The 25,072-nt window shown below is 46.5% G+C and overlaps 3 protein-coding genes and 1 long non-coding RNA gene across 4 annotated transcripts; 1 reads left to right on the top strand and 3 right to left on the bottom strand.

Annotated features, from left to right (window-relative positions):
• Nucleotides 1-3,292: 3,292 nt before the first annotated feature.
• LOC133919741 (serine/threonine protein kinase OSK1-like) lies at nucleotides 3,293-8,418 on the top strand. The gene is made up of 11 exons (XM_062364235.1): nucleotides 3,293-3,431; nucleotides 3,949-4,126; nucleotides 4,701-4,885; nucleotides 5,066-5,248; nucleotides 5,360-5,491; nucleotides 5,595-5,780; nucleotides 6,477-6,566; nucleotides 6,641-6,724; nucleotides 6,866-7,003; nucleotides 7,093-7,314; nucleotides 7,986-8,418. The coding sequence occupies exons 2-11, from the start codon at nucleotides 3,952-3,954 to the stop codon at nucleotides 8,088-8,090; spliced, it is 1,500 nt and encodes a 499-aa protein (XP_062220219.1). The 5' UTR covers nucleotides 3,293-3,431; nucleotides 3,949-3,951; the 3' UTR covers nucleotides 8,091-8,418.
• A 9,088-nt stretch (nucleotides 8,419-17,506) lies between these two features.
• On the bottom strand, nucleotides 17,507-18,948 carry LOC133919760 (uncharacterized). Its single transcript, XR_009909964.1, has 3 exons — nucleotides 18,408-18,948; nucleotides 17,970-18,251; nucleotides 17,507-17,875 (listed from the first exon to the last, which is right to left on the bottom strand). It is a non-coding gene; the product is annotated as an uncharacterized LOC133919760 (long non-coding RNA).
• Nucleotides 18,949-19,338: 390 nt separating this feature from the next.
• On the bottom strand, nucleotides 19,339-20,067 carry LOC133919748 (uncharacterized). Its single transcript, XM_062364247.1, has one exon. The coding sequence runs from the start codon at nucleotides 20,023-20,025 to the stop codon at nucleotides 19,714-19,716; it is 312 nt and encodes a 103-aa protein (XP_062220231.1). The 5' UTR covers nucleotides 20,026-20,067; the 3' UTR covers nucleotides 19,339-19,713.
• Nucleotides 20,068-20,350: 283 nt separating this feature from the next.
• Nucleotides 20,351-22,439, bottom strand: LOC133884969 (uncharacterized). The gene is made up of 3 exons (XM_062324590.1): nucleotides 22,112-22,439; nucleotides 20,837-22,023; nucleotides 20,351-20,755 (listed from the first exon to the last, which is right to left on the bottom strand). The coding sequence occupies exons 1-3, from the start codon at nucleotides 22,437-22,439 to the stop codon at nucleotides 20,375-20,377; spliced, it is 1,896 nt and encodes a 631-aa protein (XP_062180574.1). The 3' UTR covers nucleotides 20,351-20,374.
• Nucleotides 22,440-25,072: the final 2,633 nt, after the last annotated feature.

The raw sequence follows: 25,072 nt of genomic DNA on the forward strand, positions 1-25,072 counted from the left end.
CAGAGGTATTATCAAAATTTAATAAAATTGATGGACTTGTTTTCTATTTTTTTTTAATGTAGTTCACATTAGAGTATCTTAGAATGAGTACATAATTATACTTATAGTGATAAAAAAGTATATCCAGTTCATTTATATGATATATCATAGTAGAAAGTATGTACTTTCGAGAGTACATACTAGTTTTTCTATATATATATATATATATATATTTTCTTGTGTATTGACTTCCGAGTTATCGCTGGTCCGTCGTTTCGGTGCCTGGGCTTTTCCTTCCGCGAGGCGTGCCATGCTGGCGGCGCAGCAAGCATACCGGCGCTCGGCCCAACTGCGAAGTATAACCATCTACTTGCCCATATGGCCCACTATGACCAGCCTCGTCTTGTCTCACGCGGCGCGCCTGTCTTGGACTGGCAATTCGTGTGGCATGGCCAGTATAGGCAATGGGTTGATTAGGACATAACTGCGTACTCCTCTAAGAAAAAGTACATAACTACATATACACAACTGCAAATTTTTGTCCTCGATGTCTCTTCGTGATGAGGCTAGCGAAGTAACAATGCAATTCTGGAAATCACCACAGCAAAACTTTGCCTAATCGCAACGGGAGCCTACTGCCACCACTCTTGCGCTTAAGGCCATGCGCGACGTGGCTAGCCGCTTGGGAGCGGTTACTGGTTTTCCTTGCCACCACGCGCGGAGTGGCCGCCGCTTGATCCGGAGGCCGATGCGTCGGCCGGGCTGCAAGGTGACGGTACTCGGGTTTAGGGTGTATTGGTTAGGCTAAAGCTTTTTTGTTTTTAGTTAAAAAGTTGCTTTTCTATCTTCAGTTTGTTTTTTTATTATCTTTTTAATAAATTTTTAGCTTTTCAGCAATTAAAAGCTAAAAGAACTCTTGTCGACTAGTTTCTCAACTTTTATTTTATTTGTTTAGAAGTCAGTTTTTTCGATTTTCAAAAACCAGCTCAACAGATGAACTGTTTAATTCGGTTCCTGACAGCCAGAAAAGTCGAACCAAACACAACCTTAGTATGGAAAATACGATCTACATGTTGCGAGGACTCGAGGACGGACGCTTGAACCAACTCCTAAATTTATCAAATTATTTAAGACAAAATTAGGTAGATATTATCGTAAAAATATTCATATTAGAAAATACCATCGGTGTGAGGACGATGGGGTCTACATGTTGTCCTCACACCGATGATATTTTCTAACTTTTACAATTTTTACGATAATATCTAGCAAATTGCCTATTATTTAAACATCATAAAATAGTGTTTCCATCGTATGTCAAAAGTTAAGACTAAGAATTTGATGGCGTAACACTTATTCTATCTTTTAAACGTCTGTATAAGCATCATAACAAAAAAGCACCAAGCCATGGCTGCTTCCCTCACCGCACTAGCGAGCCGTATAAACACAAGTAGAGATGACAATCAGGTATGACGGGTACGATTAATATCCACTCATACTTGTATCTGCCAATTTTTACCCGTCTGTGGGTACCTGCGAACGCCCGCGAACAAAGAACGAACACCAAACCTATCGCTTGCGAGTACCGTCAACCGCGGGTATACCCGTTTACCCGCCAATCCTAAAATCAACACTCACTGTCTCACGTACAACATGACTGAAATTTAAAATCAATATTCAGCATTTCAGCACCTCATGAGTCATACAGATTGTGATCTACTTCTTATGAATTTTTATCATTGTGATATGTCCCATTCCACCAAAGGTGTAATATATGATAACATCAATTTCAGCTCAATTAAACGCATTCCAAACAAACCAATACTTAGTGACATAAAAGGCCTATAGCATGCTTATTAAATATACCCTCAAATCTACCACTACATAACCATAACTAACTTATTATAAACCTAAAAATCTGAATGCCACCAACTAAAATTGATTAAATCAAGCATAACACAGATCAATCTAGACTCGATGAATATGAATTTGCCTAGATTTCAGATAAATTATAGGAAAACATTGCTCCTGAATCCTGATAAGACCGTGTTATCGCAACATGTTGAAGAGTATGTTGAATTTTGTTTCCAACACACTACAATATACCACAAATAAATTGCACACCCTCTCAACTACAATTCATATAAAAGAATAGTTCCTACGATCAAACTGAATTAAATATAGGTCTCTCAAGTCAGCTAATAGCATCCTTAAGTACCCCCATTAAACACTCTACATAATTACTAGCCTATAATAACTCTGAAAGAACCGAGGTAACAAATTGAAATAGATTAGATCAAGCATCACTACTAATCAATCTATGCCCCAATTTTTTTAGCTACAGCAAAAAATCATATACTGTGATCACAGTTGCAGAACGTAACAACACTAAATATAAACATCTCGAGTATCACATGACTTAAAAAAAGATCACATTATGGAACACAGCTAACGACATAACGACTTCAGATTGAATCTGCATACCTGATCGTCCTTGAGGTAGAGTGTGATCTTAGTACCTCTGCCAATGTGTAATGAGTAATGGTGAACGATTCATCGGCCTGGGACTTCCAAATGTACTGCTTGTCGTTGTTGCGCTTGGTGGTCACAACCACCAATCGGATATGGAGCTAGATTGCTGGAGACGGCGAGGCGCGATCCTCGTCCTCTTGGAGCCAGAAGCGTTGGGCATTGGCGATGGGCTGGCGGCGGATCTGGAGCTGGTCGTGTGTTTGTGGAGGCGGCAGGATGCAACGGGGACTTACGGTGCTGGAGGCGGTGGGAGCTCACGGTGCTTGAGGCGATGAGATGTGGTAGGGTGCTGGAGACGATGAGATGCGACGAGGCACTAGAGGTGGTGGGACAGCGGGGTCGCTGGGTGCAGGAGGAGAAAGGAGGAAGCGGGAGGCAATGAGAGCGCTAGGCACGAGAGGCGGCAACGCTGGAGGTGGCGTGAGGTAGTTGGGGCAGCAAGAGGCGACGAGAGGTGGCAGGGTGTGGCGTCGCCTACGGATGAGGTGGTACGTCCGTGACTCTGTGCGTGTGCATGTGGCGGCTAAGGATGAGGAGTGACCAAAACAAAAGGAGATGGAGAAATGAGATTAGTGTTTGGAGGGTTAAGACCCATATGTTAAAGCTATACGAATATACATATCTTCCTGGTATGAGTGCACTTTACTCATATCTAAAACCATTACCTATCAGATAATACTTTTTATCAAAGAACATCCCTATAAATATAAAATACTACTTATACTCTGCCTTGTTAACATTTTTAACCGTGAATAAACGAATAATCAGAATAAATAGCCATTCCTATTGCCGGAATCGAATCTCCGGTCGTCTCCCTTCCCCTCCCTCCCGACCCGTGAGCGACGCGTCGCTTTGTACCCCCTCCACTTCTATCCCCACATCTCCGCCCCGCCGCGCTTCCCCGACGAGCCGGCGGCGGCCAGGTAGGTGCCCCACCTCGCTGCCTCCCTCCCCTTTTCCCTTTCCCCGCCTCCCACTCCTCCCTGGTCTGGGGATTCGGCGATGCACCTCTTTCGTAGAGCTGCGAGTCAGCGATGCGGTTGGGTTTCGGGGCGATTGGTGCTCGTTGTATTGGTCAGGAAGTGAGGGAGATTCGGTGGCTCGGTACCTTGCGGATACGTGAGAGCCTGGGATCGCGTGCTGGCTTGTTCGTGGCCTATCGGGTTTTTTTTAGACGTGAATCGGTTGGTAAAAGGTGGATTTAGTTTTGGCAATTTTGGAGTATGTTCGTTTTTCTCCCTTCGAATTAGGTGTTGCCGTGCTTTCACTCCATCTAATTGCAAGTACGGGCACAAATTCAACGGACGAATCAGCTGGATCTGACCTGCTTAAATAGAATCGCGAGCTTTGATAGCGCCGTGTGTGATATACATGTGAATTTCGTAGCGATTGCCTTCGAATTTCCTGAATCATATTTGGGCTTGATTGGGATTTAAGCAGAAGATGGAGGGAGCCGGCAATGATGGCAATCCTTTGAGGAATTACCGGATTGGTAAGACCCTGGGGATTGGCTCATTTGGGAAGGTGAAAATTGCAGAGCATATAAGTACTGGACATAAGGTGGCAATCAAGATCCTCAACCGTCGCAAAATAAGAGGCATGGAGATGGAAGAGAAAGGTTGGTTTCTCATGGTTACTTGGTTTGCCCTGTTAAGTTTACTGATTGAGTATATAGTTTAGTGTTACGTATGTGCAAAAACTCTCCATGGCAATTCCATTTTCGTGCATAAGGCATAATAAGATTTTTTTTCAGAGGTATTCGATTATCTGGTATTCATCTCTAGCCTACCCAACTTGCTTGGGACAAAGGCTTTGTTATTGTTGTATTCGATTATCTGGTATGTGTCAAGCTTTTACCTGCTACTATAATGATTGACATTTTCGTAAGTTGAAATCATACATTCCTATGAGTAAACCATGAAGTACTAGATGGCATGATATTATCCTTCCATTGATCTACATAATTATGATTGATATGAGCAAGCACACCACCATTTTCATGCTGTTTACTTGGAAGGACAAATTTGCATCTCTTTGTTATGTTGGCTGGGAGTGATAGTTTAGTTGCAATCTTTAGCTAGTTATCCATTCTAGCGTTTATCACTCTCTTCTACATTTGCTAGTATCTATTTATTTGCTTGGCCATTGTTCAAAACATTCTGGCTGATGCTGAATGTTTTACCTTTTTACAGTAAAAAGAGAGATCAAGATATTGAGGTTATTTATGCACCCACATATCATCCGTCTCTATGAGGTGATAGACACACCAGCTGATATTTATGTGGTTATGGAGTATGTTAAGTCTGGGGAGTTGTTTGATTACATTGTTGAGAAAGGTAGGCTGCAGGAGGAAGAGGCTCGCCGTTTCTTCCAACAGGTGATTTTATAAGGCCCTGAGCCCTTTATTGGAAAACTTCTATTCCATTTGTTTGTTCTGTTCATTATATGCTACAATTGCATGAGAAATTATAGGTTGGCTAGAAGATTCAAAACATCTGTTTTACTCCACTCAAGCCCTTGCATGTGATAGCGTACTTCTTCTTTCCTCTTGATACAGATTATATCTGGTGTTGAATATTGCCATAGAAACATGGTGGTGCACCGCGATCTAAAGCCAGAGAACCTCCTATTGGATTCGAAATGCAATGTTAAGATTGCGGATTTTGGCTTAAGTAATGTTATGCGGGATGGTCATTTCCTCAAGACAAGTTGTGGTAGCCCAAATTATGCTGCTCCTGAGGTAAGCTTCCTAGAATGATTTGAAGCTTGAAAGAGATCCCACTACATCAGTATGGTTGTCTTTCCCATCCCTTTGTTGTCAGACTGTATAATATTCTTTTATTTTCTTTAGGTGATCTCTGGTAAACTATACGCTGGGCCTGAAGTTGATGTATGGAGCTGTGGGGTTATTCTTTATGCTCTTCTATGTGGTACTCTGCCATTTGATGATGAGAACATACCAAACCTTTTTAAGAAAATAAAGGTTAGCAAGTATTTGCAGTGTTTACATTAGAAATTTGCACTGTTACTTTCTGCTGCTGATGTAGAGCTTATCTATTTCATTCCCTTTTTCTTTTTCATTGTAGGGTGGAATATATACCCTTCCCAGCCATTTGTCAGGTGCGGCAAGGGATTTGATTCCAAGAATGCTAGTTGTTGATCCTATGAAGAGGATCACCATTCGTGAAATCCGTGAACATGATTGGTTCAAAATTTATCTCCCACGCTATTTGACTGTGCCTCCTCCAGATAGTGCCCAACAAGTTAAAAAGGTATAATTTGCACTCTGCAGTATCTTGCATTGAGCCACTATGGACTCAGCTAAATTAAGTTACTGATTGTGTTTCTTTGGGTGGTAGTTGTGCTAAATATTCCTCCCTCTGTAATCTAAACTCGAACCCCTAATGCGCCGCTACAGCAGCAAATGGGTGTATCTATCTTTTAGGTTTTAGCACCTCTATATAAGGGGGTGGTTTGCTCTCATTTTCAATAAGCATGAAGGATGAACAGAACATATCCCTACTCTATGGCTTCATCTCTCACCAACATCCCCCCCCCCCCCTTTCTCTTCCCCGCATGGAAACATCCGGTGTTCTGTGGTGTTTGTGTCGTTATGATCTAAGTATCATTACATCATTTTGTCTCTTTTGCCATCATTATTCTGCTGCACTATTGGTATCCTCTATCTGGTATTAACTTGCTCAGTTCAGTATTTCAATCAGTCAGTAATTTGGGGCTAGCGTACCTCTTTATGTTTTCTATCTTCTTTTGCATAAAAATGTTGGATATATATAATATTCACAATATTTTCATACCACTTAGAAAAAAGCTGTCTTGTATCATTATATTGATGGTTGTTTGAGAATGTGGTCAACTTTTATAGTCTTGGCCTCTTGGGTCTGCATTGTTGGTACATAGTTTTTATTGTCACATAGTGCACTTAAGATAACAGTCTCCCAACTTTGTAGATTGATGAGGAAACAATCCGTGAGGTTATAGGTATGGGGTATGACAAGAACCTGTTGGTGGAATCAATCCAAAATAGATTGCAAAATGAGGTATTCCTTTTGCACTTTGTTGTCCGAGTACATATTTTCTACTCTAATGATCGTGACTGGACTTGAATGTACAGGCAACAGTTGCATATTATTTACTTTTGGACAATAGGCTTCGTACAACCAGTGGCTATCTTGGAGCTGAGTGTCAAGAAGCTATGGTGAGTGACCGATTCATGTTATGTGTGTACCCTTGATGCTTCAGCTTTCTTTGCTGAGTGATACATGTTCTGCCTCATATATTGTTTGTCGTGTTAATTTGAATTCAGACTAATTTCTGTTTTCATTCCTTTGGCACATAGGACTCCTCATTCCCACACAGAGCATCATCTGAAACACCAAGTTCAGCACGCGGGAATCGACAACAGATATTTATTGAATCTCCAATTGGCTTGAGACCACATTTTCCAGCTGAGAGGAAATGGGCTCTTGGGCTTCAGGTAATTTAACTTTAGGTTACCTTCGTATTTTTATTATTCTCTAGCTTCTTTAACCCCTCCCATTCAACTTTTTTGTTTTTTTGTGTCAGTCGCGAGCACATCCAAGAGAAATAATGACTGAAGTGCTAAAAGCTCTACAAGAACTGAATGTTTATTGGAAAAAGATTGGACACTACAACATGAAATGTAGATGGAGTCCTGGCTTTCCTTGTCAAGAGAGTATGAATCATAACAATCATAACTTCAGTGCAGAATCCATTGAAACCGTTGACCTGAGTGAGATGTTAAATTTAATTAAGTTCGAAATTCAGGTATTTTGCATCTTTTCTGCTCCACTTCCAGTATAACTAGTATTTAATATCTTGTAAGAAGTATATTTCGTGTTCCGGATACTAGAATAAATAATATCCTACGAATTAGAACCATCTTGATTCTGCTGCTAGATTCACGACTTCCTAGTGTCTTTATACCCACTGGTTAAACGTAGAAATCTTCTTAGTTATATAAGATTGCAAATCTGGATTGTCTACTAGCGGTCCCTTGCATTTCCACATCCTTGGATATACAAGATTTCAGCTATTAACGTGTGGAGACACCCCTTTATTTAAAGGATGGACAGATTCATAACTTTGTACAGTAGAAACTGCACTTGTATTCATATCCTGTGCATTCCACCTTCCTTAAGTTTGCTCTTATAAAGCTCCACGTGGTACGGGCTGCCTACATCTGATGCAGATGTAGAGTCAGAATACCTAAAAAGATTAAATTGAATTTATCATTGTGCTTATTGCATTGTACACTTTGTTATGGCTACCACTTTTGTTGTGCACTGGATGGCAATGCTGGCATGCCGGCACTCGATGCAGCTTCGCACATTCACGAATCGATAGAATTGGGACCACATTTTTTCTTTATTCGTATTGTGTGCTTTCTTATCTTTCAGATGATGCACTTTATGCTGAGATGTCACATTTTGATGCAGCTTTACAAAACCAGAGATGAGAAATACCTCCTCGACTTGCAAAGAGTCAGTGGACCGCAGCTCCTCTTTCTGGACCTGTGCGCAGCCTTTCTAGCTCAGCTGTGAGTTCTTTGATTCCCAGTGTCTGCTTTCCATCAGTTCCATTCCTTGCGTTGGACAAGAGGAATGTCGAGTCGCTCACAAGATGTAAAATTGTAAATAGTAAGCTCTCCAGTTAATTGAATTTCTGGAGTAGACATGCGAGGCTGTTCGTTCCTGCTTTCGATGGCTACCTTGACGAGCAAAGATGCCTTCCGGTTCTTTATAGCTGCCGGTAAATGTACTAGGATATACAGTGAACTAGTTCGGTGCTTTAATGGCATAATGTCTCTATCTACATGGATAATTTCAGCTATTACAATGGTTAATTGAAAGCTGAGCTGCTTACTTGTCACAGTAGAGCATTCGAAGGCATTGTTTATAGCTGTTTGTGAATTATGTTTGCATCCATTGATCGGAGAAGTTATTTGGCTCGCAGAGCAATCGAACACTCGAACTGGTTGCCAACATGATCGTCAAACATCCGATATCAGATTTCTTTCAGGATGCGCTCGCTTTCGTGTGTCAAACATTGAAAGTCGAATACTATGAAGCAAGCTGAAGAGAAGGCAGTAGTACAACATCCATGGAGCGCCGTGCCTTCCGGCATTCGATTTTTTACTTCACGGCGTTGCCGCTTTGCCATGCAAACGCAGTCACGCGCGCTCCTTGGACATCACGGCGCCAAATGCGCTGTCTACGGTGTTTTTTTTTTCTCCTTTTTTTCAAACTATTTTGAAAAATAGACCGGTGGCAAAATTATTTTCAGTTTTGACTCTCCGGCTCTGTGCCAGAGGCTCTGGTGCGGATGTTAGTCATGTCCGCGCCAGTAGTAAGGCGCAAATATTGGTGCCAGCGTGGCACGCTGCGAGGAGCGATACTGAGGGGATCCAACGTGGCCCATGCTCCGCGTCAAGAACTCCAGCACGGACCTTTCGTATCCCACGTCATGAGCTCTGGCGCGGACCCCCTGACACATAAAGCCCCGCGTGGGCCCGTCCTCCTTCTATTCTCCCGTCTTCTTCCAACCGAATCGAGCTGCATAGGATGCCCGGAAACTTCTCCACCACCCCCTCCTAAAATTCAAGATTTTTGGGTGATTTGACCGTGGATTTAGTTGGAAATTAGGTCTTCAAGGTAATCTCATCCGTTCCCCCTGTTGTTTGTCTCGATTTGTGGCGATTTAGGGCGATTTTGGTGTGAACCCTAGAGGTAGGAATCTATGAAAAAATGCTTGTTTTTGGGCTTCATTTGTAGTTTGGATTTATGTGTGGGGCAATGTAGGTAGCATATGGGTTGTATATGTAATTTGGTTCAATTTTGTTTATTGTTTTTGGTTTATGGTAATTTAGGGTTGTACATCATGGCAATTTTATTCAATACGGGATGAAATTTATATGTATGTGCGTGATAAATGTAGATTTGTTTTGTGATTGTGTTAGTTCATTTGAAAAGTGAGAGTTTATTGTTATGCATTGATAATTTGTGATATTGTGTCTTCATTTGATCCTATGTAGTGTGTACATGTTGTTCGACATATCATAAATGTTGTGTTTTATTTTTGCCAAACAACTTATATGCTGCGTTTCGATGTCGTGCTATAGATGGAAAGAATAGTCCGTGTGCACTATGATGGTGAAATTTTTGCAAAATGATGATGAAAGTGATAAGTTTAGCAGTAGTATGAGATTGAAGGTTGTAGTTTTCAAGAATTGTCTCAAGTTTGTTGAGTTGGTAGAACGAGTGAAAGATGCGATGGGGTGGAATGAATCGGATGTGGTTATTGAACTGCAAGGAAGGTATGACGTGGGTCATGGCCATAGTCACAAATTAATGCTTGACGTTGAGGGTGATATAGAGTGGGAAGCATATGTGGACACGATGAAGGAATCTCAATGAAAAACTCTTGAGGTGGTTGCGGCAAGTAAGGTGGTTCAGACGCATGCTGAGGTTGGACTGGATTTAAACCGGTCTTCATGTCTTGAAGCCATCGATGAATGTGTTGGGCTGACGAACGATTAGATACCGAGGTTGAAGTAGGTGCAAGCCAGCCTTTGCCCCTGGGATGGTGGTTCCCAGCCTGCAATTGAAGATGCTTGTAAAGAGGAGGTATTGAAGAGTGATTTAGTACATTTGGCACAAGAGGTTGGTATGATCAATGCATCAATAGTTGGTGGTAGGGAACAAGCTGATTTAGAGGAAGCAAGTCGTGCAGCCAAGAGGGAGTTGGTACGGCATGACTTTGATCTAGCAAGGGTATCCGACGAATTGGACCCTCGTGTATTTGGTGACATGACAGCGGACGATGTCCCTTATGAGGCTGAATATGAGGAGAACTCCGATGATGATGGTCCCGTTGGTGACATGAGGGAGGAGGATTGATGTGCTTTCGAGTCGGTGATTGGCCACCATCCTCGTGTCTCTGAATTTAGGGACCTTAGTGGGATCGAAGGTGCTATAATAGATGGAGGTCATACTACGGCCTTGGTACCTGACGTATCTCAAAGACCAGTTGTGCAGAAAGGTAATGAATTCCCCACAACCGGCCATATAAAGTAGCTCACTCTAATTGTAATGTGCGATACACTGTGCAATGTGAGAGAATTGGATGTGCGTGGATGGTCCGGGCCCGCAAGACAAACTGCGGAGAGTCACTAGTGTTGTGGAGGCCCACACATGTGCTGATGACGAATGTTCGGACAAGCATTTGCAGTTGAATGCCAAATTCATTGCATATCGACTATGCAGCACTGTGAAAGCGGAGCCTAATATTACTCCTAGAGCTATGATTAAGATCGTGGAGGAGATATTTGACTACAAGATCAGCTATGGGAAGGCTCGGAGGGCTAGGAAGATGGCAATGACGATGATTTATGGCGATTGGAGTGAAGCGTATGTACGTCTTCCTACCTTGTTCGAAGCAATTAAGGAGTGGAACCCGAGCACGGTGTAACACATAGAGCCGCATCAGGAGAAGTTCGTAATGGTTGATAATGTTCGAAAGCCTGTTTTCGATCGTGCATTCTGGTACTTCGGGTAGTGTGTGGAGGCGTTCAGGCATTGTAGGTCGGTCCTCTCGGTTGATGCCACATTCTTGACGGGGAAATACAAGGGCACTTTGATGACCGCGATAGGTGCAGATGGGGAGGATCAGCTGCTTCCTCTTGCTTTTTCTCTAGTGGAAAAGGAGGACAACATGAATTGGGCATGATTCCTGCACTTAGTTAGGATTAATGTAATCGGGCCACATCGCGATAGGTTGTGTTGCTTGATGAAGGTCCTCGTAAGTGGTTGGAAGATCATATGGCCAAGAAGTATAAGTGGGCTAGGGCATTTGACAGGGAAGGACACCGATATGGTATGATGCCTAGCAACATGGCTGAGGTTTTCAACAAAGTGCTTAAGGGAATTAGGTCTTTGCCTGTTACAGCAATCGTGGCCTACACCTTCGAGAAGATGAATGAGTACTTTGTTGATAGGCTAAGAAAAGCTGAGAAGTTGAAAAATGTGGACAAACGAAAGTGGGGAAAAGTGGTTCTGAAGAAGTTAACCCAACAAAAGACTAAAGCGGCGTATCAACGTGCGGTGTGCTTTGACAAGAAGTCACGGAAGTATGAGGTAACTGAGCGTGATGGCACAAGTGTGGGTGGTGAGCAATATGGCGGTCGAGCATTCGTGGCCGTTCTCTCTAGAAATCAGTGTAGTTGCCAAAGACCCCAAATATATCACCTTCCATGTTCCCATTTGATAACACTTTATCGTATCCATAAGTTGGACTATCAATCGCCTTTACGTGTGCCATTCGAGTTCTCCTTAGATGTTGTCACTGAAACATGGTCACCTCGCTTTGAACCATACCTTGATCCTACGCAGTGGCCCCAATACGAAGGTCGCACATACGCGGCCGATGATACTCTCTTGGTTAGCACTAGGGGAAGACGGAAAACTAAGCGGCTGTGGAACGACATGGATAGGATAGGGTCATCACGGAGATAAAACAACAGATTACTTTTTGTACGATGGCACCCAAGACGAATGCTCACATTGCCATAAGAAAGGGCATAAAAAACCAACATGCCCTGAACGTGAGAAGTCTAAGAGGGGAAGAGGGGGTAGTAGGCGTGGGGCACGCCACAATAGGATGTCTAGACAATCTTTGTGTTTCTCATCTACCATAAGAGTTACAATTTGTAAAATATCCTCCAATTATGTTTCTTTCTTATGATTTTGTTATCTAATTGTTGAATCTTTTTTTTTTCTAGGATGGCGCATCGACTAGCCTTGGAGGAGCACTACGATGCGACACACCGGGCGAGGAAGGTTGCCGGAGGAGAGGTAAAAGTTCACATCCTGCTAATGACATTGTCTCTTTCGTTTTGTATTTTTATTTCCTTCATGTAATTCTTGTTCTTTTTTCGTTGCAGATGCCACCGACACTCCGTATACGAGGTCACCCCGCTATGGAGTATGACAAGCGGTACAACTCGTACTTATGACAGGCGGGCCTTTTTGGTTTCTCCACTCTTTACCAGCGCGGAATGCCTACGTACAATGCATCAGCTCTGTCTACCCTTGTTGATAGATGGCAGCCCGAGATGCACACCTTTCACCTGCCGTGTGGAGAGATGACTATCACGCTTGAGGACATGGCCATTGTCGGTGAAATGGGGGATCCCCGAGTCCCGAGGCCAGGACAGCGCAGTGCCACATGGCGCCGTGCCTCAGGGATCGCCTCCCCGGGAGGTCCCCGAGGGCCCGAGGAAGACAAGTTACGGGAGAGGGTGCTTGGGGCCACGAACAGGTGGCCCCCGAGTACCCGAGTTCCCCGACGACCCGAAGAGGAAGACAAGTTCCGGGAGAGGGCGCTCGGGGCCACGGACAGGTGGCCCCCCGAGTACCCGAGTTCCCCGAGGACCCGAGAAGACAGTCCTGGGAGAGGTGTGCTCGGGGCCACGGACAGGTGGCCCCTCGAGTACCCGAGTTCCCCGAGGACCCAAGAAGACAGTTTCGGGAGAGGAGTGCTCGGGGCCAGGAACAGTTGCCCCCAAGTACTCGGAGTTCCCCGAAGACCTGAGGAATCCAGTTCCAGCAGAGGGTGCTTAGGGCCAGGAACAGTGGCCCCCGAGTACTCGGAGTTCCCCGAAGACCTAAGGAATCAAGTTCCGGGAGAGGGTGCTCGGAGACAGGAACAGTGGCCCCCGAGTACTCGGAGTTCCCCGAAGACCTGAGGAATCCAGTTCCAGGAGAGGGTGCTCGGGGCCACGAACAGGTGGCCCTCCGAGTACCCGAGTTCCCCGAGGATCCGAGAAGACAGTTCTGGGAGAGGTGTGTTCGGGACCATGAACAGTGGCCCCTGAGGACCCGCAGTTCCCCGAGGACCCGAGAAGAGACATATCCGAGAGAGGGTGCTCGGGGCAGCAGACAGGTGGCCCTACCCGCAGTTCCCCGAGGACCCGAGATGAACAGTTCTGGGAAGGGGGTGCTCGAGCGTGGCCCCCGGGTACCCGCAGTTCCCCGACGACGTTAGAAGCCCCTTGCCGCTGGACCCCACAAGGGCTCAGCAGTGAGGTGTCAATCGGTGGGAAGCCTGATGCTGCATTCAAGAGGGAGCATGGCCTGTCATTTCCAACCACTCCCCCCACGCCTGTCGTACTGCGTACGTCAGTCCCTGCCACCGCCTAGCAGGAAGGCGTGGGGACATTTAATGCGACGGGTCCCATCGCTCGTCATTCTGCGTGGCTTGGAGATATCGTCGTTGGGCTCGAGGCTTATCGCCTGCCCTCCTGCTGTGTCAGACCCACTCTGACCAAGCGGACGTGCGAGGCTGTTCGGTGGCTGCCCGGCGGGGCCCCTCCCCTGCACCTGCCAAAGCTGGGACGTGAAGGCCGACGGGACAGCCCAAGGGGCGCATTCCAACCCCTGTAACATCAAACTGTAGACCCATGATGGTTGTTCTCTATTTATGGTTTACGGGAACTTGTGCCCCAGTTCTGGGCATGCCAAGCCTCCCTGGTTGTATAAGAGGGGGAGCACTCCAACGAGAGAAAGGGGGGCTGGACAAGCTTAGTCGACAAGTCTGAGAAAGACGAGCTCAGAGAAGAATCAAGCTAGGTGAAGGTGAACAAGCTCAGAGAGCCCGGCACTTGAAAACCCGGGCTCAAGATAGATAGAACACCAACACCTTGTAACATAGGTCAGCTTGAGAGAGCTGGAGATCCAGAGAAAGGCATTCCAAGAGCCTTGATAATACATCACACAAACAGGAGTAGGGTATTACGCCTCCGCGCGGCCCGAACCAGTATAAATCCTTTGTCCATCCGGTGTCCACCAGCCGACGATCATCCGTCCCAACTACATCTCATACACCCGCGCGTCTACCCTGTGCCCAAGGCGGATTCAGAATCATCCCCCCCCGGTCGAATCTCAAAGGGGGTCCCCCAGGATCCCCGCTCGAGGAGTTCATCCTCCGACAGCCATGATGTTAGCTCTTCCTATCAGCGGTGAGCCAGTCACGGGGAGCACGACCTCAAGTGGTTGGCGGGATATGGTGGAGGAGCTGGGTCTTCGCCCTGACGAGGACTCACATGAGTCGAAGACCTTCGATGTCACTCTCACGTGGCTGGAGGCCAACTTTCAGAACTTGGATGAGGATGTCGACGAGGAGACTGTTGAGCGGTACGTGAGGGTGTATGTCCTACACTTGTTTGGGGCTGTTTTGTTTCCGGATTCAGCCGACGATGTTGCTTCTTGGATATTTTTGCTGCTACTTAGAGATTGGGAGGTCACAAGGACTTACAGCTGGGGATCAATAGCCCTAGCATGGCTATATCGACAGCTGTGCTACGCATGTCGGTGAAGCAGTGTGAATTCTAGCTTGGTTGGCTGTGTGTACCTTCTTCAGAAGTGGATGTAGATCTGGCTTCCAGTGGGTAAGCCTGCTTGGGTGGAGAAGAAGCATTGGAGGTTTACTGTTGCCGACAGGAAGCCCACAACAGCTTATCTATATGATAGAGTTGCCGTGTCAGTTGGCCGAAAGAAGATGTTGTACAAGTCCTACACAAATGAGTTAGACTACCTACAACCTGGACATGTAAGTGTTGGTTTAGAAGGGAATCATAGGTTATGGTAATTTGATGTTTATTTGGCACTAATGGTTGGATCACACTTATAGGTGGAATGGATGCCATATCAATCTCAGGCGATGCAGGTGATGGACTTGAACATCTTATGTACACGAGATTCGCACTTGTGGTTGATGAGATGCCCCTTGATTTTCTTCTATGCGGTCGAGTACCACCTCCCGCATAGGGTCATGAGGCAATTCGGGAGGTGGCAACCTTGTCTACCAGAGCCGTTCTCTACTAGCATCGACCTCCACATGTACATCTAATGTTTTCGTGTCTCCCCCTTTTTTCCATGTTACTTCATCGTATTGACGACTCCCTATATGTATGACAGAATGGATAGGCAAAAGTGTAAGAAGATTACAGACTGGCTTCATGAGCACCAGCGCTACATCAATGAGTTCCATCACTTTGAAGCCAACAATGTGATTCAGCCCCTTGAGAACGATGTTGGACAATTCAACTGGTACCTTTAGTTGTATCATGCAAACTACCGTGTTCACTTGAGGCCTAGATGGAAACAAGCGGATATGTTGGAGGATGAGTCCGACAACGAGGCGAACAATGAATTTGATAGGGGAGTTCATGAAGGAACCGAAGTAGAGGGCGCCCCCGTTGCAGACTGGGTGGTAAGGCTTACTAATCGTCTTATTTGCACTTACATACTTTTTGTGTTACCTACATTACATATTTCATGTGAATTTGTAAATAGGCACACGAGCTACTTAGGACTATCAATGAGGCCGGGCTTGCATTAGAGACACCCATTGGAGCTCCCAATAAGTCGATTACTCTTAGGCATTTCATTGAGGTACGTCAACGAACACGTGTTTTTGACTATGTGTTCTATGATCATTATTCGTAGTTCTCACTCCATACATTTTGTGATTGCAATGTTTGCGTTCCAGGTGCCGCAAGATGGCTGCCTGTCTTGGATGTCGTGGCCCCGTCGATGATGTTGTCCTTCCCCCACATCCATCAGCCAGCAGGTTGAGGTCACGAGGTCCGTCCCGTTCAGCAAATGCTGTCACCTCGGGAGGTTCACGCCACAAGGGACCCGCGGCGAGTGAGTACGAGGAGGAGCAGGGAGATGTCAACATGTCCGAGGATGAAGAGGCCGAGGAGGAACAAGATGTGGAAGGCCCTGAGGAGATAGGACCATCCCAGCTTGCCGATGCACCATCGACCTCTCAAGTGTCGCAGGCATGTCCTCGCAAAAAGCCCCATGACCGTTACATCGATATGTCTCTAGTGATTCAAGGGGAGCATCGTCATAAGCAACCCAAGAAGTACACTCCTGGTACACATGCTCCGGGCCGCCGCCGCAGGAAATAGGTGAAATGCATGTGTTATGTGTACGACTATGTCACTATGGCTATGTATGAAGTATATGTGCATGACTCTGTCGGAATGTGTATAACTCTGTATGAATTTTGTGTATGACTCTGTTAAAACTCTATGAACAATCTGCTATGTATGAACTATGGACTTGAATCTGTATGAAGTCAGTATGAAATCTGTTAAAACAATGAGCTATGTAACTATGCAATGTGTTGGCTTGAGAAACTATGTCTGTGACTTTGCTGCTGCTGACAGGATTCTGTGTGACAAGTGCCCGGAATGTGCCTTTGCCACGAATGCAAACTAGCGAGGATTTGCCTGGAATACAGGAATTTCGCGCCAAAGAAATTGGCGCGGTCCTGTGGATGCTCCGTGCAAAATACTCTGGCACGGACATATCGACCAGGCTACCCCCACCAAACTCTCTGTATCGCTGGCGCTGGACTGTGAATACTCCGTGCCAACGAATTTGGTGTGGAAGTGCTACTGTACCTAGGCGTGTGCATGAGCAGTCCAGCGCTAATGATACAAAGAGTTTGGTGGGGGCTGGGTGGGCGACCTACTCGTGTTAAGGTATTTGGCGCGGGTAATGACCAGTCCAGCACCAACGATACATAGAGTTTGGTGGGTGGCAGGGCGGGGGGACCTCTCCGCGCCAAAAACTTTGGCGCGGAGATTCCATTGTTCCGCGCCAAGGTTTTTGGCGCGAAGATCTTATTGTTCTGCGCCAAGGAGATTGGCGCGGAGGAACCAACTGAACCAGCTCAGCAGGCGCCAACCCCACGACCACATGATATAAGGAGTTCGTAGGCTGGTGATTACTCAAAGGGGCAGAAGTAGTGGGCGAGACGTAGCAGGGAGTGCACAAGAACCATTCTAGGAATCTACCAAATTAGCCGCATTGACCAATCAAACTCGTCATGCAAACTGAGGGATACCAGATTAAGCTCACAAATCGTCAACGATATGGTTCACATAGTACAATCATCGACGATTACACATTAAGCTCACAAAATAGTTCACAACATTACGCCTAACAAATTATTGATAGGTCCAACGTAACCACATACCCAGCCAACTAACCTATAATACTAATCGTCCGCCCCATTATAGATCAACTCATCATCAGCGTCATCATCATCAGCGTCCGGGATAAGCACAAGTAAATTAGCAACAAGTACCTTTATTGTCTCCATTTGCACCGCCTTAGCCGCTGCCTCTTGACCCTTCATAGCTCTCCTTGGGTGACATGGTTCTATCACCCTTTTGCCTTTCCCTCTATCCTCTTCCTCCTCCATCCATTCACCATCAGGACCGTACAACAAATCCTGAAAGTTACAAGTAGCACTATGGCGCTGCATTTAAATTCATGATACAATGTACATGACATCTAATTATATCTCATTCAAATTGTAAACAAGCAAGCATGCCCAGTTTTTACCTTCGTCATCCCTTCACAACGGAAGTAAGGAGATTCCCCTGAAGGTTCACAGAGCATGCTTCGCTTCCCACATTTGCATAACGGAGGATCCGCTACACGTTTTCCCCTCAAATCCGATTTCTCTTTATAGGTCAGCTTTTGTGGATTTGGTGGAGGAGGAACCCAACGAATAAACTTGTCATATGGCTTTGAATATTGAGTAAATCGTTTCACCTTCAAAATCCTCGGGTCATACATCTCAGGCCCATCAATCCATTGGAAGAAGTAGCATATCTCTCACTCCTGTAAATTATTAAAACATTATGTCAGCAAAAGTAATGTCATATATTTCTACCCTAACCCAAAACAAATATACACTCACACGATAATCCTATCACATGTAGTACGCGCGGCCAGTAGTATCTTTATGTAGGAATTGAAGGATCACGTCAGGCTTACCACAATCACAAGTCGGGACAGGAAGAGCGGGAGGAACGGGGGCATCCTTACAACTAACATAGGGATACTTCTTGCCGATGTGTGCCCACTTTTGCTTACACCACAAATAGTTCATCATATCATACAACTGCATAAACACCAATCCATTACGAATTTGACATGCACCAAACATTTTTACATTCAACTCTACCAAATCCTACGTAATAAACTTAGTTACCATCTTTAAAAAATCATTGCACACAACTTCAACCCATCACAACATCATATTATACGGGCATTTAAAAATACTATCAAATTTTGTTCTAGAACAAATATTCAATCATATGCAACCTATATTGCATTTCTAATCATTCCAAACCATAATTCATCAACTAGAACGACCAATTTTGTACCACAAATTACATCTAGCGTTCCCACTCAAACCCACATGAATATGGTAGAATCGGAGGAGAAATTAAGAGAAGATGGACAAGTTTACCTTGACAATCTGATTCCGATGAAAAATCACAGTTAAAATCAACAAAAATATGGATTTGAGAGGGGTGGTGAAGAGGGAGGGAGAGGGGAAGCCGTCCTGTGCGGCTCGGTTTGGTTGGAAGAAGATAGGAGAATAGAAGGAGGACAAGCCCACGCGGGGCTTTATGTGTCAGGGGATCCGCGTCAGAGCTCGTGGCGCGGGATACGAAAGGTCCGCATCAGAGTTCTGGGCGCGAAGCATGGGACACATTGGATCTCTGTCAGCATCGCTCCTCGCAACGTGCCACCCTGGCACCAATATCCATGCTATTACTACTGGTGCGGACATGACTAACATCCGCCAAAGCCTCTAGCGTGGAGCTAGGGTCAAAACTAAAAAATAGTTTTACCGCCGGTTTATTTTCCAAAATAGTTAAAAAAAGAGAGATCTAATTGGGAAAAAAAATACGTCTACGGTTCTATACAAAGTTCCGGGCTAACGGAAATACGGAATGGTACGAAGGTCAATTCACGTGTTCATCATCACAGTTCGCTACTAAAAGAATCAAGATGGCAGCCTCGCGAGCAACTGATTCCAATGACAGGTCATTCCACTTTGGGAATTGGGAGCACGAGTTGCCACGCTCTGATTAGATTTTAACCAGATTTTACAGTAGAATGCACAAGACCGAACCATGAACTAATCATACAACAGCAGGAAACACGCTATCTTAGAATCTCAGATCCAGCAAAGATAGAAAGAGAAACAACGGAAGCCTAGAGACAGCAAAAGTCAGATGGAGCGATACCGAACAAGATGGGAGCAGATCAGAGCAGAGCGGCGGCGGCATTACTTCCGGGTGTGGCCGTGGGCGGCGGCGGCCGGCGGGTCACAGGAGAAGACCTGGCGCGGGAGGCGCCACGCCTCGGCGGCTCCGAAGCACATGTCGTCGAGCTCCTCGCTGCGGCACCACCGGCACCTGCTCCCCGCGCCGCTCGCAGTGCACTCGCCCCGCGTCGTCAGATCCCGGCACAGCGGCGCCTCCACGCGGCCCGGCCCGTCCTTGCCCTTGCCCGCCCCGGCCGCAGCAGCGGCTCCCGCGACCAACGCCGCGCAGACCAGGAGCAGCGTGAGCAAAGCCGCGCGTCTGGCCCTCGCCATGGTCAATACCGCGAGGGGAGATTTGGATGCAAACGCCAGGGGTCAGAGGGGACTCCAGACTCCAGAAAGCTGGATCCGTCGTGGTGTGGATCGGGATTTAAAGGTGTTATCCAATTTTGATAACATTTGATACATGTTATCTTTAAGAATAATAGCATTTGATAACATTTTAAATCTCCAACCCGAAAACTACTACAGACTCCAAACTTCCGCAGTGGTGCGCCATCATCCATGATAAGTTGAGTTCAGATATCATCAACACCGGAACTTTTATTGATTTGATACAAATTTACACGTGGCCTCAATTCTGGACTCGTTTGTTCAATAGAAAAGTAGTAGTAGCATCGACTCACACGACAAAGTAAACTAACTGCGGATCGATGCCCTTGGGAATGCGCCCAGCATGAGTGTCAGTCAGACCAGTGCAAGTGGTAGCCAAGGAGTCAGCCAGGCGGCGAGCAAATGTCATGTAGCTCTGGTAGTCGTGCTCTGCTTTCACTCGTCCACTAGAAGCAATACCGTCGCCGACGTTTTTTGGCAAGAGTCCGCGGGCGCAGCTGTGGTCGTACTGCCACTCACCGGTTTTCCAGTCGAATGCGTAGAGCGGCAGGAACCGGTGGCCGAAGCTGGCCACGAAGTCCATGGCATCCAGCACGAACTCGGCCTCCAGCATCGACGTGTAGTGGGCGAGGCTGACGCGCGTCCACCCGGGCCGCACCCCGTGATAGCCCTGCATCAACGATCGAACGGGATCCATCGTCAGCCCCACGTAGATCCAAACAGGTGAAGCGATCGACCAAGATGTACTAACCAACTCGACGGCGGATTTGATGGCTTTGGCACGCGCCGGGGTGATGCCGAGGAGTCGGTGGCCGTAGGGCCCCGCGCAGGCGCAACCCGCGCGCGCCTGCACGCCAAACAGGTCGTTAAGCAGCTTCGTCACGAACCGGCAGTGCAGCTGCAGCCTTGGGCGCCCCTGCTCCTCCTCCCCGCTGCGACAACCGCCCTCGGACTCAGTCTTGTCGTGCGTACGAGGGTACACCACGAAGGAGAGCACCGGGAGCCGGGGTGCGCTCGCAGGATCAGCGCCGAGCAGCAGGCGCAGGTTGGGGTTGGTGCCTGGGTGGAAACGTCGGAGAGCCAGTTCAAGCATGCGGGCCTCGTGCGCCGCGATGCACTCCTCCCCGACCCACTCCTTCACCCGGAACGCTAGCGCCGCGCGGACTTTCTGTATGATCGCCGGCGTTCCCGCGTCCTCGCGCTCCTCGGCGTCGTCGCTGTACACCGTGTCGCTGTGGTCGTACGCGCTGACGTAGAGCACGGTGCCCCCACCGCTGGTGGACGGCGCGGTGTGGTGGAGGCGGTAGAGCCGCGACGCCATCGCCAGGACGCCCGGGCCGCCGGGGCCGCCGAGGAACTTGTGTGGGCTCAGGAACACGGCGTCGTAGCCGTCCTCCTCACCGGAGCGCATGTCGATACGCACGTAAGGCGCGCTGCACGCGAAGTCGAAGCAGGCGTAGGCGCCGTGCCGGTGCAGCAGGCGCGCCACGGCGCGCGTGTCGGTGCGCAGCCCAGTGATGTTGCTGCACGCCGAGAAGGCGCCCAGCATGGGCCGCCCTTCGCGCGCGCGCTCCTCCAGGGCCGCCTCCAGGGCGCAGAGGTCCAGGAGGCCGTCCTCCGGGCGCAGCCCGATCTCCACCACCTCCACTAGGCTCTCCCACCAGGTGAGCAGGTTGGAATGGTGCTCGTAGGGCCCCAAGAAGACCACCCACCGGTCGGACGGCGGTAGGGCGGCCAGCACCGTGGTGCGCAGCGTGGGCGGGACGGCCACGCCCGTCACCTCCTGCAGGCGCTTGATAGCTGCGGTGCAGCCCGTGCCGCAGAAGAGCAGCATGTCCTGCGGCCCGGCTCCCAGGCAGCGCTTCACGTACCGCGCCGCCTCCCGGTCCAGCTGGCTCGTGTGCAGTCCCACGTAGCTGTCCTCCGTGTGAGTGTTTCCTGCTCCATCCAATCACCATCCACACGTGTAAGCACGAAGTAGTACTACTAGAAGAAAGGAGCATCGCTAATTGGTACGTGCGCGCACCATAGTAGGGGAGAACGTTGCGCAGCACGAACTCCTCGACGAACCGCAGGCAGCGGGCGGACGCCGTGTGGTCGGCGTACGTAATGCGGCGAGTGCCGAACGGCGACGCGAACTCTGCTTCCTCGCCGATGATCTGCGACCTCAGCCACTCGAGTTTCCCGGACGAGCTGTCGTCGTTGCTCGCGTCGGGCTTATTCTTGGCGTCATGATCCCCATTGCCACCGAGCACAAGATCATCGAACAGGAGGCGGCCATCAGCATGCTCTGTTGCTGCGCAACTACTAGTACCAGCAGAAACGGGTGCCGCGATCTGCACGAGATGTGCCATGGAAAACTGGTAATTGACTGCTGTGTTAAGCTGGTATGTACTCCACCTATATACGAGTAGTGTAATCCGATCGAATGGGAAGGCAAAGAGATAGAGATGGTTAACGAACGAAAGATCGCTGAGCGAACATTTATAGTAGGGAGCTAGACTAGCTGCTGCTCCTGTAGAAACAACCCAAACATTTTTCTGTTCCAGCCGTGACGTGGGAGATGGGACTGTGAGCGATGAGTAAAACCAAGAAGAAGTCGCATACCAACGGCCGGCAATAGCGCAGACCGGCCGAATGCAGTGCTACGCGCACGATCAATTTGATATCCCTCGCCGTTGCCCGCTTACGTAATTAGGCAGGCAGAGATACACACATGAATACCGGTAGGCGTACGCGAACGAACGAGCGAGCGAGCGAGCAAAACGGTGGGTAACTGGAGATGTATTGTTGCTTCGGTGGTTTGGATTGCCTCTGGTTCCGGTTCGAGCTCAGCGCCGTGCCGACGCGGCGGGCAGGAGGCCGCGGTGCAGAACTCCAACAAGCATCAGAGCAAGCGGATCATCGCGGCCTCTCTGTAATGTCAGCGCCCACGCCCAGCCGCTAGTCTAGATGCGGCCTCTATGTAATGTCAGCGGAACAGGTCACATCGCGGCCTCTATGTAACGTCAGCGGAACATCTCATCGCGGCCTCTCTGTAAGGTCAGCGCCCAGCCGCTAGTCTAGAAGCGGCCCACTGAAAAGTTCGAGTAGGCACCCGCTCCACGGATTTTTTTTCTTTTCATGTTTTATATTTTTTAAATCTAAGAAAGTACAAATATACACTTATGTTTTGAAATTTAGCGATCTTACTCGACAGGGACAGGTTTTAAAAAAATAAAAATACAACATTCCAATTCTCTCAAAATTTAGAACACTATTGAAAAAGACATGCGGAATTTAAAAAGCATTTATGATGTATATGATGCTATCATATAGCTCTCTAAACAAATTTAGACAAAAATGTACCTTGTAAAATGAGAAACAAAAAAAATTTATGTAAGCCCATTTCCGGTTAACAAAATTAGGCAGATACAAATGAATGTCGCTAGGCTCACGCGAATGATGGAGCGAGCAAAACAAGATTTATATATTTTTAAATTAAATAATTACAAATATATATGTCTATTTTTAAATAAACACATATATAGACACATGTCCCCCGCAAGAAGGCTGACATGTTTAAAAATAAAAAATGTTGCATTTCAAAGCTCTGAAAATTCACAACACTATCAAAATAAAAAAGCTGCATTCCAATGCTACCATTTGACTCTGCAAAAATTTTACGATGAGAAAAAAATTCATAACTATTTCGATAGTGTTTTGAATTTTGAAAGTATTTGAACGCAATATCATTTATTATTAAACTTGTTGCACTGTCATTCCTCCGATGGACGACAATAATCTAAATTTGTAATTTTTCAAAACAGTATGTTTATTTGCAATTTTTTATTTAAAACATATAAAAACTAAAAAGTTTGTAAAACGTTGGTTAACTGGAGATGTACTGTTGTTTGGTGGGCTCGATCGCCTCTGGTTCCGGTTCGAGAGGCTGCGTTGCATCACTCCACCAATCATAGCAGCAAGTGGGAGTTTTTATTTTTTATAATTAATATTTAAATAAATAGATTTCTGATAACAAGATTTGTACAAAGAAGTGTCTACCGCTCACTAAAAGAGCTACAACCCTTTCAAAGGGAGAGTAAGGCCCATCCCTACACCTGTGACCGTACCACCCCTTACCGTCCTCTGAAAGAGCGGTTAGCTTCCGACCCCCACCCCCTCTATCAATATAAAAAGTCTGAAAATCAACCAAAATAGTTATTTAAATTTAGAAAAAAAGAAAGAGGAGAGAAGAGAAGAGGGAGGCAGCGTGATGAAATTTTACTATTTTTATCTGCGGATTTTGGATCTCGGTTTTCGGTAATTTTTTTTACTTATGTTTTTATTAATAATTAAAATATTATTGGATGTAGAATTTAGTAATATAACAGTAGTTATATTATATGAGATTTGAGGTTTAGAAAGATAAAGATATGCTGTGTGATGCCGGCGCACAGCGGTTCACTCGATCTTCCGCCGCTAGATGCGGCCCACTGGAAGAGCTCGATTAGGCAACCGCTCCACTGTCAAGCACAGGGCCAGCCATATGGGAGTTCGGCCTGATATTGGCATGCTCATTGCAGGCTTTGCTGACGAGAGTTCGTCAAAGAAATCCGAAATTTTTTTATATATATATTTTAAAAAATTTCAAGATTACATACCTATTTCAAAAATAATGAAGTCCACCTACCGTCGTCCGTTCAACAGGCGATAACAAGGTGTTATATGTTTGAATTATAGGTTGAATAATTAGAGTAGGAACATCCTATATTCTAAATTTAAATTCAAATTTGAATTAGGTTATTATTTATTTGAATGCATTCATGCTGAAAATATGTATGCAGAGTTTATTTGACTTTTTGTTTGGAGTTTATTTATCTTTGTTTGTTTTGATTTATTTTAGAATAGAAATAGATTAAAAAATGAAAAAAGAAGAAGAGAAAACCTAATTCTATCTAGCCCAACTCTCTCTCCCTTATCGGCCTGCCTGACCCGTTCTTTCTCT

Source organism: Phragmites australis, chromosome 1 (assembly GCF_958298935.1).
Source record: "Phragmites australis chromosome 1, lpPhrAust1.1, whole genome shotgun sequence".
NCBI classification, from domain to species: domain Eukaryota; kingdom Viridiplantae; phylum Streptophyta; class Magnoliopsida; order Poales; family Poaceae; genus Phragmites; species Phragmites australis.